Consider the following 13,492-nt stretch of genomic DNA (forward strand, 5'->3'; position numbering starts at 1 on the left):
TGTTATTATCTATTACTTGTGTTGAACACATTTTCTTACTTTGTTGAGATATTCTTGTATTTCTGGCGCTTGTAGCAATGCAGCACATGTAAACCCTTATCACCACAAGGGAACACAAATACTCTTAGGCAGTCAGTAAAGTTAGGGCCAAGTTTTTTATTTGCTTTGGGGGCAGTACTGGTCCTCGCTAGTGTGGCAAGCATCACTGCCGTCACTGGTTGTCTGAGCAAATTGAAGGCAGCGCCCCCTACTGACCGAGAGGAAAAAACCTTTTAGCCAGTGTTGCAGATAGAATTGACTGGCCCGGCCTGGTGGGTTCTGTAGGAGAAGCTAATACAAAACACGACTAATTGTGATAGAGACTAATCCTTATACTTTATGAACAATTTATTAAAGAGTTTAAGCTGTAAATACTGGACACAATCCCCCCTCACACACACTAATTAAGTCCTAGATATTAGAAAATAACTCACATTGTACACAATAAAAAAGTTATTTGTCATGCTGTTACAACACATCGGTGTTGTAACCTTTGTAACCACAGCACACACAACTAAAGAGTGTAAAATGTGTAATTGTGCACTGTTTACACTCCCTGGGAAAATTACCATGTTATAAGGTGGGGTAACTCAGTGGGAGAGGTACCCTTTGGGTTGTATTTCACCTGCAAGGGGTGCATTGTACTGCTCAAGTGGACACAGGCTCATTTATGAGTCTTATTAATGCACATCTACCTATTTCTGAGGGAGTTTACTGGTGAGTATCCCCATTAGTGAAATGGGAAAACAGGATTTGATTCCCTGACAGGGAGTTTGCTCCTGATTTAATAATAGAACCTGTCCTCCACCCCAATAATGCTCTTCATGCTGGTGTGGCCCGGCTGACACTAGGCCAAAACAGAGAGTGAGGAAAATCTGTTTTCTGAATGAAGACCCTCAGTGCAGCCCTGATTTGACAGTGCCCCTGATGACTGCCATTATCAAAGACTGTGGTGCATAGCTTTACTTATGGGAGGGGGGGGGACAGGTGGAACACATCCCACCCAATATTCTAGACAGTCATTTGTCCCACCCAGTACTTTCCAGGATTTTGCTTTTAAAAATATGAATAAACTTGTCATAAGTATTTGGTTCTCATCTAATCTACTGACTTTTAAAAAAACTTTTAGCCAACAAATTCAGTTACATACGCATAAACGAACATATGCAGTCAATATTGAAATGGACAGGTGGCCTGTACATAGGTATACATACGTATAAGGTCATACAGGACAATGCAAGAAGACAGATTTGACTCAGTCACTTAATGGATCTGTTCCTGTCACCCCTATATGGTAAACACAGTGACACCCTTGAGCAGCGGTTCCCCTGGGATGCAGATTGTGAGGCAGCAGTCAGGGTCCTGCAGTCAGGGTCCTGCAGTCAGGGTCCTGCAGTAGGCATTAGTTAAGGCTCCCATCCTATGTATTCCCATCCCTTCATTGACTATTCAATATTAGAGAACCAGAGGGGCAGATCGATCAGTGGATTGAGGCTTTACACAAATTTCATTACCCTCTGCAAATGGAGCATGCAGGCACTGTGCCCAGTTAGATGACAGAGTTCACCATGGGGATAGATCAAGGCTCTGCACTCTACTCAACAAATGGAGGATGTGGCAAAGGAGGAGCTGAAGCAACTACAGGATGATGTTGGCCAGGGCCCAGTGATCCATTGGAAGCAAAGGGGTAGGTAGAGCTTGCTCCTTTGTGGCCAGCAGCAAAGGCATCGCTAAGGCAGTTCAACTTCCTGATTCTCTGGCATGTTTGGATTCCCTGAGGAGCTCTGCAGTGACCAGGGGCACAGTTTTGAGAGTCAGATCTTCAGAAAAATCTGTAGGCAGTCGAGTGAAAAGATGAGGCCACTACCACGCACACAAAGTGTTAGGCTGGTGGAAAGATTTAATAGGACATTGGTGACCCCATCAGCATCCTAGTAGCAGACCATCAGCGGCACTGGGACAAACACTTAACCGTTTTGTTTGCATATTGGACGAACGGTGCAAGTGACTACGGATACCTCAGCAGCTCTTATTTGGGGGAGAGAGTTTTGCATGACAGTAAGCTTGATTTTTGGATAGCCCTGGGCCACCAAGTCAAAAGTATGTCCATCTCCTACAGGGCTGTCTGGACACCATGGATGGACTAGCCCATGAAAGCAGGAATATGATGTGCATGGCAAGGGGCGAGAGATCCAAGACGGACAGAGGGTACGTGTGTTTAGTCCAAGGGGATGTTGCCCAAAACCTTATAATCCATGGGAAAGACTCTGTTTAGTGCTCAGCAGGATCTCTGATGTTGTGGACAAGGTGTGGGCGAAGACCCTGCTGGGATCAGTAGTGCTGGGGACCATCCCAGTACTGGGAGCTCCACCACAGTGCTGACTAGCACCCTGAGGGATATCAGGGGGTCTCTGCAGAGGTCCCATTGTGAAGGCCTTGCACACAGCAACTACAGAAGTCTTGCTGGTGCAGTGCTGACCAGTCCAAAGAACACATTCCCCACACTGGTTGGAGGGCTATACCTCTTGACTGGCAATTCTGCAAACTGGATGTTTGGCCTTTGAAATGTCTAATCCAGCACTGCATTTATGAATTTAAAACTTTTTCTGTCATCTGCAGCTCTTGCACAACCCCATAAACTCCACATTTAATGTCTTATACCGACCCTGTGATGTAGTGAAACTGCGATGGGATCATGACATACAAGAGTATGTTACTGGTAACGTTAATTGATGTCAAACCATATGCTGTACTCGGTACCATTTTCCTACAGAATTTACTTCACATTGCACGGCCTCTGTGTACTTGCCACCACTCTCTTTTAGCCATCATTAAGTGAAAGTGCATTTTAATAATAGCCCCTATAAGAAACAGGGACACAGACAGGTACGGCCAGGGGAAGTTAATTATAATCAGTACTGCCTCCCTTGGCATACTCTTCCCACATTCAGTCTGGGTCAGCAGTTGAGACAGTGAGGTTGTGCAGTGTCTTCTAAAAATCGGAACGAATTATCATCAGCATGCCAGCCACCGGTGTGCTCTGTCGAGCTTTCCATTATCTTCCCCGCCCATCATAGTACCAGTCTACACCTGTTTTTCCATGGTTTCTAACTATATCTGAATATGTGTAAAGTAGCAAGGAAAATTAACATCGGAGGCTTTGCAGTACAAATATCATAGGCTGATACAATCAAATGAGGCAATGGGAGTGATACAGACGTGAATTTATTCAAACCCTTTTTAATACCGTTGCCAAAACAATATGAAGAACCACGAACACTAACGTGGCCATTCATCTTCATTTAAAATAAAAAAAAACTCACACACATGCACACACACACACACGCACACATACATACACACACACACAATGGTTCCTCTGCCCACAGGGCTTCCACAACCTCCCTAATATACATGGGACTGCTGCATGTTCCAGTCCATCCGACCCTCCACAGGAAGTGATGTCAGCTGCATCCCTGAACAGTGCTTGCTCTAACCTACTGCTTGGTCACCCAGTGATGGGCCACGCTCCCCCTAGGCGTCATAGTTGGGGTTTTTGCGCAGGATGACAAAACCCTCCAGGATGGGTGTGACGGGCAGGTACTCCTCAGTGGCCAGCTCGGCCCTCTCACCGTGGGCCAGCAGGACTGGCGTGGTGTGGGTCTGGAAGCCTGTGATGGCCTTGGGCTTCCCGGCTTGGCCCACCACGTCCACCGCCTAGGGGCACGCATGCTCATGAACATACACTCACACCCATCGCGTCACCCCACGCATTCCACGGCTACGGCATCCTCACCTGTCCCACTCGGACCGACACCGGCAGTGGGCGCAGCTCCTCATCGAAGGTGACCAGCATACGAGGCTGCATGGCTGCCACCAGACTGTACAGCACGTAGTGGGACTTCCCCAGGATCACTGCAAAAGGCCCCCAAGGGGCTGGTCAGTCAGCAGCCCGATCCGGGGGCTAATCAAGTCAATTCAGATCAAGTCAGATCAAGTGGGTTTTGGTTTTGCCATCAATATACAATCCACCACATACAGTGGCGCGAAATGACATTTCCCAGGACCACTGTGCAGTATATATAAAGTACAGAGGCTGTATATAACATAAGTGGAAATAGCTCAAGCATTCAGATCAGAAGATGCTTACCATTCTTGACATCGAGGAAAGAGACGAGGACCGTGAGCAGGCCAGCCACTGCTACCTGACTCATGAGCTGCCGGTCACTGTGGTACGGACACAGCGTGAGTGTCCCTTTGCCCAAGTGCATCAAACCCTACAGGTACGGCAAAGGGTGCATGCAAGGGTGAAGAGCAGCTCTCATCATCCAGGCACAGATGCTAGCAGAGCTTCCGTCCTTTTACCTGCGCTAACCTAACCATGAAGAGATTGTTGGGGTCTTTGGCGTGGTACTGGGCCAGCTGTCGCAGCATAGCAGCAAGTCGGGCGTTGTTGGTCCCTGCCAGGAGGGGGCGCAAAAATGCGATCAGTGAGAAATTAGCTGTAAACAGCCACGTGCCAAGGAGCTTGTGGCTTCACAGACTGTCATCTCACCGCTGCCCACCACGCCCATGGCAAAGATGGAGTTGTAGGAGACCTCGGGGTCGGCATCATGGGAGAACTTGCTGAGCGTGTCCAGTATGTTCAGCCGAGGATTGGAGACGGAGATGAGGGCAAGGGCCAGAGGGACAGCACGCCGGAGGGCGGGTTCCCCGTAGCGTAGCTGAGGAGCATGGCAGTATGAATACCTTAAAGTGTACGCACGTCCACATGTGACACAGAAACCCCGGTAGGGCTGCCTACCAGGTGTCCGAAGGTCCGTAGGGCCATCTCCGAGCCGATTTCCTCTCCCATAGCAATGAGTGCGATTCCCAGCACTGCCACGCCCTGCAGGGGGCAGTACAATACAGAAGCAGTGACAACCGGTTCATGCGTCAGTCTGCTTTGGGGATCTGGATATGTACCAAGCTGGCCCAGTACCTGGTGGGAGCCCATGTCGGCTGTGCTCTCCTTCTTCTCCTTGTCCTTCTTATCCTTCTTGTCCTTGTCCTCCTCTTTGTCCTTGGTGTCATAGTGCTCACTGCAGATATGAAGGAGCTGCTGGACCTTGAGCACATTGCCCGACCCTGAGGAAGAGCAGAGGTGGGTTGGCCAAATGAAGCTTCATGGACCATCTGCAGCATATCCCAGTACCCCACTGGGGTTGTGGACCCCACTACCTGGAGCTCCTGGCTTCCTCTGAGCCCTTTTTTGAACAGAAAGCGTCATCTAGCAAATGGCTCATGAAGCTTCACTTGGCTGCCAGTAGTTGGCACCATGTACTTCGAACAGCCCCCCCAAGTGGTTGCTGTCATGATGATTCTGACCTGCATAGGCACAGATGTCCACCAGGGTGTTTGCAAAGCTGCGGAAGGGCTCAGATACCACCTGCAGAGCTGCCAGGGTAGTCTCAATGGCATCTCCCTTACCTGCAAGGTGACAGACCGATATTACTCTTCGGCACGCTAGTGAATCACTGCCCATTGGGGCACAGGTCTTACCCAGGTGGTTGAGGCCCAGCCCAAGGGGCAACCAGCGAGCATATGTGTCCTTCAGCTCCTGCTCTGACTTCTCCATGATGGTCTGCATTATGGTCGAAGTCACGTCCCCATTGCAAGTGCCGACAGCGATCAGACCACACGCCAGTGCAGTCACTCCTACCACCTGCAGGGAAGCATCATCAACCAAGGATGGCCACTGGGTCATCGGCGCAGACATGTGGGGCACCGATGAGTATAACCTGAACGCGCACCCCTCACCTCCATGTTGGACTTGGAGTCGCCCATGACAGGCAGCAGCAGAGACAGCACCTCCTCACGGCCAGATCCAGCATAGGCCAGGCCCAGCCTGAAGAAAGAACATCAGATCACATAACAAAGAGGCAACCCCAATCAGCCCAGGATCATTAATCACTAACCCCCACCCTTCCAGTCACGGGCAGGTGCTGCCTTCAGACTCACCCAAAGATGGCCCCGATCCGCATGACGTTGCTGTTGTGCAGAACGTAGTCAGAGAGAAGAGCCAAGGCAGGGTCGCACTCATTCCTGACGCCCGAGTTCACAATGCCACAGGCCAGGAGGGCACCTGACTGTGAGCGCATAAGAATGTGTACAATGGCAGCTCACCCAAGTAGTGGGCGGAGAAAGCGCTGTTGTGTTTAGCCTTACTTTGATGTAGTCCTCCGATGAGTACAGGTACTTATCGATCTGCGTGAGACCACCGTCTACGTCCCACAGGAGAATCATTCCCAGGGAGGCGGCCGCACTCAGCATACCTGAGCACAAATCATGCAAAACACAATGGTAGACACATTTAGGGCGCTTCTCCACCACACCAGGAGCCTTACTTTTGGTACCAAAGTGTTGGTTTTCCACTGGCATAAAAACTGGTACCGGTGCTGAGTGACAACACAATGTGAGGAGGGGTATTTCATACAGAGTTCGAAAAATGCCTATAGTATATTATAAGGCTGGGTGTTGTGTGATATTAATACCAACGTCACATGTTATGCACACGCAAGTCTTACATAGCAAAAACTGTGGTAGCTAGGTTTAGATCAGGCTTTTCCATATTTTGATACTGTACGGACATTATAGTGTGTGGGGATGGGGGTGGGGGGCGTGGGTTGTTTCACTAAAACATTTTTACTTTGTCACAGGAAACAAAACTTTGCAAGCTTTGGATTTTAATGACTGTTCCTTTTAAAGATAGAAAAAAAAAACTGTTTACTGATGCTACTTTTGCATGAGCTCTATCCAATCATTTTCATCTCTTGTAGTTTAAATCACTCATAGGTTTCTGAAAAATTTTCAACTTCTTTTTGCTTATAAATATTCCAATATTCACTGCAACAAAATTTTAAATTTTTGTATATTATAGCAAATACTTTTTTTGACCAGATCGCAATTAAAGTTTTGGTCTCTCAATTTGTCCATGCATACATTATTAGCGGCAAGCTATTTGAATAACCAATCAACAGAGAAAATTATTTAAGTCCCACCCCCAATTATCAACTGGTTTTTACTTTTTGTAGTGGAACTTTTGGTACTGGTATTCGACCAGAAGTCAGTGGAAAAGGGAAAGTACAGAAAATACCGCATCAAAAGTACAGGACCTGGTGCAGTGGAAAGGTGCCCTTGTACAATGGCATCACACACACACACACACACACACACACACACACACACACACAAACACACACACACAAACACACAAACACACCATGGTCCTTGTTCTTGTACAGCCACTTGTTCCCATCATCTGTGAGTAGCTTGTCCTGACCAAATGCCGCATTCACGAAGCCATTGACGAAGGAGGAGGCCAGGTTCATCCGGGCGGAGTCCACCTGGGAGCCACTGCTTCCAAACCCTGAGAAGCAGGTGGAACATGGTGTGAGAAGTTCACAGGACCATATGCGTCACTCTCCGTTTCGTACTTACTGTTGTTTTCTAAATGTGTTTTGTAGATGTCATCAGGTACTTTGGGTTCCATGATGTCCAACTAACGAAGGAAGCAAGAGAGAGATAAATGGATCAGCTTCAGCCATTCAACCTAACGTGAGGGTCTACAAAAGCCCACACGACTGCTAGCCCTCCCACCTCTCTGCCCAGAGCCAGGAAGTTGCTGTTGAGCTGAACGTTGGACATGATCTCCGTCAAGTCCTCATAGTCCTCCACGTCCTCGCTGAGCTCCAGAAACAGCCCGTGTCGTCCAAGCATGTAAGCCATCTGCTTCTGGATCACACTACGGGAGAGCCAATCGCCCAATCACACGGGAGAGTCTTAGCAGACAACTACACACATACATTCCTACGGCTGCGCATCTGCAAACGCAACAGCTCCCTCACATGTCCTTGCAGGAGATGAAGATGTCCTCCACCAGCTCCACGTTGTTCAGCATCAGGGCCAGCCGCAGAGCTTCGGGGTAGCGGCCAAACTTGCGGAAGATCTTCAAGGCGCATTTGAGGAGTGCAGAGTTCTCTGGTTCGGGGACGTAACTCACACAGCTGCAGGGTTACAGTGACAGTCAAGTAACACAGGACTGGGGAAACTCCAACCCTGAACCCACCAACAGCATAGAAATGGATGACGCACGGCGATTCTACCTGGTCAGGTAGAGGCAGACCTTGGCATACGCATTCTCGTCGATGTACTGCTCCAGCATATCCAAGCGCTCAATCTCCATCAGGAGGTCGCAGGCCTCATGCTCGGCATTGTGGGCCATGTTATAGGGCACTATCTCCTTCACCAGCTTCAGCAGCGCCTCCTGCTGGGCTGTATCACTCTCCTCCACCTCCTGCCACTCCTTGGCCACCTCCCCAGCCAGGTGCCTGGCACAGCAAACCACACAGGACCAGAGACTGACTCTCCATACTGCATTGTCATACAGATAATCCTTATTCCATAAAACCGATAAAAAGGACGGAAAATTCCCAAATGACCAGCAGCTACATTAATGGTGTCCCATGATGCTCAAAGACATACCTGACGTATTCATGCCCCCAAGAAGCCAACTCCTCCTGCGAGCCCAAAAGGCGAAACTTCAAACATTCACGGTCCCCACTCATCGTCATGGCAAGGACCGACACCACGTCCGCACAGAACCGCTGGGGACAGGGGGGGGGAATTAAGCACAAGACTGAGATCAGGGCTCCACTGCAACCCTCAAATGGCCATTTTATTGTCACTTAGTTATATCGCCAGTTCAATACAACAACCTAAAACCATTAAGGATTTTAATCAACATCTCTCATTAAGTGACCACTCAAAACAAACCACCCTGGGACGATAATCTAGCTACACTGGGAATACAGCAGACCTTGTTTTCTCCATCCTCCATGCCCTGGTAGATCTCCTTCATCTTCCCATAGTGCGGTCGCAGGAACTTGAGTGGCTTGGGAACCGACGTCATAGAGGTGGTGGAGGACCGAATGTGCCTGCGCAGCTCCTCCAAGGCAGGTCGGTACAGGGAAGCGTCCTTCTCCTGGAGCCAGGCAGAGAGAAAAGCCATCTACAAGTCCCCAAGTTTACCATTAACCGACCGTTACCAAGCTCACGGTCCAGATGGTACTCACACCCAGCCGCTCCACCATCATCTCCAGCTCCTCCTGAAGCTGCTTGTCCTCTTCAGACTGAGACAAGTGGAAAAACCCACGGAAAAAGTAAAGATTCGAGTGAGCTGCCTAGTATTTTACATTATACTGATGACAGGACTCCGGTAGCCTATACTACGAAGCGGGTTACTGGCTTATCGGGGTAACTTGTCGGATATAAGGTAGTCTGGGCAAAATGTAAGTGAACGAATAGTAAGTCCATTTCAACTGTGGTACCTTAAATTCGACAAGGTACGCCGATAAGCCAGTAACCCCGCTTCGTAGTACAGACAACGGATGACAGGACATGTTTACAAACAAAGCAGGACAGCTAAGCCGACTGAATTAAAATCGATCGTAAACACACACCCAGGGAACGCACGCACACACACACACAGTCAAAGGAACAGCATAATAAAGAAAGATCACAACTCTCATCAAGGATCGTACAGTGACGGAAGACACGAATCACGTCTCTATACGAGCAAGCGGCTGCTCTGACTTTCAAGAACGTTATAACCTAATCGCAGAGGAGAGGCTGCGTTGTAAAAGCTTTACTTTGAATATCGAGGCATTTTCCTGATTTTTCCATTTCAAATACAGTCTCCCTGGCCTGCGCAGCCCAATGACTCAGACATTATTCTTCTGCCTCTCCATCTGCATTTCCACCCACCCCGAACACGTTAGTAGATATTACCAATTCCTGCTCATCCCTCTTTTCCTTTTCTTTGTCCTTGGTGGGCGAATGCTTCTCCTTGTCTTCAGTCCTCTCAGGTAGCTTTTTATCTTTCTTTTCTTCCTCCATAGCGGCTAATCGTGCCTGTGCCCGACTCTGAATAAAAAAAGACGTTGCGCAGGCGCAGCTGTAGTACGGTGAGCAATGGCGACCAAACTTCTCACGGACCGGCGAACGACAAGCGCAGATATAAGACTCTCATCTGAAGGATCCGATTTTTATTGTAGGACACACACACGCACACACAGACACACAGAGTTTATTTATTTGTTTGTTTTTCACCTGCTAATTAAGGATGTAGAATTTAAATTGCATTAATTTATATACTAAGTAATCCAAGTAGTGTAAAATTGTGAAACAGTGCACTGACATCCCACCACTTATATTGATTTAGTGAGGCGATTACCCCGCGCGTTGGGGAAATTTTATTAGGAAATACCGAAATAACGGCTTTTTGAAACGTCGTCAAAATATCGATCGCATACTGCAGTATAATGTCTGGGTGTCTTGACAGTACATTCCCAGGCTGCTCTTCGTTGCCAGTCCAACCCAACTTCTGAGAAAGGTGAGATTTCTGAGTTGCTGTGATTGAGGATTATAAGGCTTTATTAGTTGTTTGCAGAAATCATACTGCGATGTGAGATGGAAGGCATAACTTTATTAAAAAAAAACTGTAAACTTGGAAATATTTAAGTTTTAATGTAGTTTCACTATGGGTAATGTAGTGCAGATTCAGTACAATATTAGCAAGAAATCTCATTGCACTTAAAGCCCTTTATTAGCCAAGTCACTGAAGTGAAACTGACCACAAGCTTAAGGAAACAGGAAGAGTTTGGGAACCCCAGGGGGACAAAGAATAAACACACACACACTGGATATATAACTCAGATCCCATACAGTTTAATGTACACTTTTATTGCCTTTTGCACTTTCCTAGTTATAGTCTTCTGTGAAGACCTTGACTGTCTAAGGTCCAGGTGTGTCCATAGGTCCCTATTGTATGACTTCTATAATAATTGATACTTTATTCATCCCTGTGGGGAAATTCACTTTTCACCTACCCCACCCTGCTCTTTGTGAGTGAAGGACAGCCACCTGTCACAGTGTTTAGGGAGCTTGCTGAAGGACCCACAGGTGAACTGAGGCCGAGCTTGAACTGACGACCATATGATCACACGGACGTAGGCTTAGCCCACTGAACTACATGGAGCAGGAGGCTCTTCTCCATTTCTGAGGGGTAGTCAGATATCTAACAGGCCTTTTGGTTGCTGGAAGCTGGATGTCCCTTTCCTGTGACCCCCAAGCTTCATGGAGAACAAGATGGGGCAAAGTGCTAAAGGGAATTTCCCCATGGGGATCAATGAAGTATCACTCTAATGCTATTTCTCCAAGCTACCAATGCAAAGTGGCAGCTCACCCTTCTCAAGGGGGACATCCTCCTGCTTTTTCCAGTTGATGTCACTCTTGCACAGCTGACACAGATTAAAACCTGGTGTAGCACCGGGAACACAGCTGGAGGAGAAGAACTCTGAAACCACTGTGGATGGGAAAACATGTTAGGGGACTGCAGATTCATTAATCCCATTTCTGCCGGCCCACAATACAAAGGGGCAGCTCACCCTTCTCAAGGGGGACATCCTCCTGCCCTTTCCAGTCAATGTCACCCCTGGACACCAATGTTCCAATGGGGATGTTCAGACTTTTTCAGACCTGTGTGGCATGTCTTCTTCCCCTTCAACTCATGTAGCCCAGAGCTGCTGGTTTTCTTCCCAACTGCATAACAACAGGTTTCTGCATCTGCAGGGTTCCGACAGGGTATCTCTGCCAAGTACTTTTTTCAGATTGTTTGATCATTTACTTCAAATTCATACTTTTTTTGCTTGCATTTTGGAATTTTTATATCATATTCCTGTCATGGCGCAAGAAACGAAGAACTCAAGGCGTATTGTGTTACGCATTGTGGCATGAAAAAATTATATTTATTGAACTCAAAGCTCAGGGGTGGTGCACAAACTGGATCACAGGGGATACAATCAGCAGGACTAGAGTAAGAAAGGGCTTATGCAACAGGAAGGCTGACTGGGGAACACAGGACTGGGAAGCGTGTATATACAGAACTAACAAGGGAGTTAACAAGAGGCAGCTAGGAGTGATTAACACGAGGGTTAGGAATGAGAGTTACGACAAACGAGCAACAGGTGTCGTTTGTTAGGGTCATGCCAGAGAGGAGACAGCTGGGTCAGGTGGATGAGGTGTGTAGGACATGACAATTACTACCTGTATGTATTAATTAATTACCTTTTTAGTAGTTTTCTGTGATGATATGCTTGAAGTTGTAATTTGGAAGACCAGCTTTGTACATGTATCCCCCATCCACTGTGGCATCTGCCTGGTCCTCCTGAAATTGACAGCCTTGACACGGCTTCAGCTCCATCGCGGTACCTGCATAAGCGCGGTACCTGCATAAGCGCGGTACCTGCATAAGCGCGGTACTTGCATAAGCGCGGTACCTGCATAAGCACCGTACCAAAGGGTTCCGTGACAGATGAGTTGTCAGGTTGTTCGCAGTGATGGCTCTGATGCACCAATTACTTCTCGAATTTTGGCTGCCTGATCAACACACTTCTTTCTTCTGCTCAGATATTAGGCATTGTCTCACTCCTGGTGGTTTGAATATGGTAGCATGAGAAATTCCCACTAGGAATGCAGCAGGGATGCTGGTTAACAACCGTCCCCCCTCATGGAGCAAGTTTTCAAATTGGGTATGATACATTACCATGACGAGGAGAACCTTCATGCCAGATGATGGAGGAGAGAGATTCCCTGCAGTCACCAACCAGACAGAGTCAAAGTAAGCCGTCTCTTTTATAGATGACCCTCTGGCTGAGCTTGCAGCAAGCATGCTTTGTTTGTATGTGATTTGCAAACATCTTGCACAAATCATGGACATGGACAGTGCCCCACATGAACACAACAGGCAAACACGTATGGTAATACCAGGATTGAAGTGGAGGGACGATGGACACGCACAGGATTTATTTAAACTTGGCCAGTGCTTTACCTCCACAGTAGATTTTACAGGCTGGCTAAGAACTTAGAGGAGCCGCTTTTTCCTCAGAAGGTTGAAACACCTCCCATAAGGCCACATCACATCAGATGTGATTTATTTCACGTCTCTGAACTTTCCCTGGGCTGCTGGTTTTCCCAGGATTCCTTGCACCAATTGATCTTCCACTGACCCTGTTTGCACAGTCAATATTACACAACATGCAAGTTAACGAACAGGCAGTCAGAGGCAGCTTGAAGCAGACGTGCTCTGATCCAGGTGAGGGCAGAAAAAAACAGACCAATTCCTGCTGTCACACCAGTCAGGCTGCAGGAAGCATTTCTATAAACTGGCCTGATGTCATTTCTAAAGACTTTGAAGACAAGATCAACTCTGAAACATAAGAATCATAATTATCCAATGATGGGACACATCACAGTAACAAAGGATAGGTGTGTGACTCAGCAGGTTAAGCCTGTGTGCTTGTGATTGGAAAGTCACTGGACTGAGTCCCGTTTTTGACAAAACCACCACACATAT

At 47.7% G+C, this 13,492-nt stretch overlaps 1 protein-coding gene across 2 annotated transcripts; it reads right to left on the bottom strand.

The window, feature by feature from the left end:
- Nucleotides 1–3,248: 3,248 nt before the first annotated feature.
- Nucleotides 3,249–13,258, bottom strand: LOC125716375 (26S proteasome non-ATPase regulatory subunit 2). 2 transcript variants are annotated; one of them, XM_048988596.1, is made up of 21 exons: nt 13,254–13,258; nt 9,153–9,209; nt 8,897–9,061; nt 8,563–8,684; nt 8,184–8,408; nt 7,926–8,084; nt 7,678–7,822; nt 7,519–7,579; nt 7,301–7,447; nt 6,247–6,353; nt 6,040–6,167; nt 5,839–5,926; nt 5,581–5,743; nt 5,407–5,508; nt 5,021–5,166; nt 4,844–4,927; nt 4,595–4,763; nt 4,405–4,499; nt 4,190–4,316; nt 3,836–3,954; nt 3,249–3,756 (listed from the first exon to the last, which is right to left on the bottom strand). In XM_048988596.1, exons 2-21 carry the CDS (start codon nt 9,171–9,173, stop codon nt 3,574–3,576), a joined length of 2,556 nt encoding a protein of 851 aa, XP_048844553.1. In that variant the 5' UTR covers nt 9,174–9,209; nt 13,254–13,258; the 3' UTR covers nt 3,249–3,573. The 2 variants fall into 2 exon arrangements, with proteins under 2 accessions (XP_048844553.1, XP_048844552.1); XM_048988595.1 differs by lacking the exon at nt 13,254–13,258 and adding an exon at nt 9,868–10,043.
- Nucleotides 13,259–13,492: the final 234 nt, after the last annotated feature.

Source organism: Brienomyrus brachyistius, chromosome 21 (assembly GCF_023856365.1).
Source record: "Brienomyrus brachyistius isolate T26 chromosome 21, BBRACH_0.4, whole genome shotgun sequence".
NCBI lineage: Eukaryota > Metazoa > Chordata > Actinopteri > Osteoglossiformes > Mormyridae > Brienomyrus > Brienomyrus brachyistius.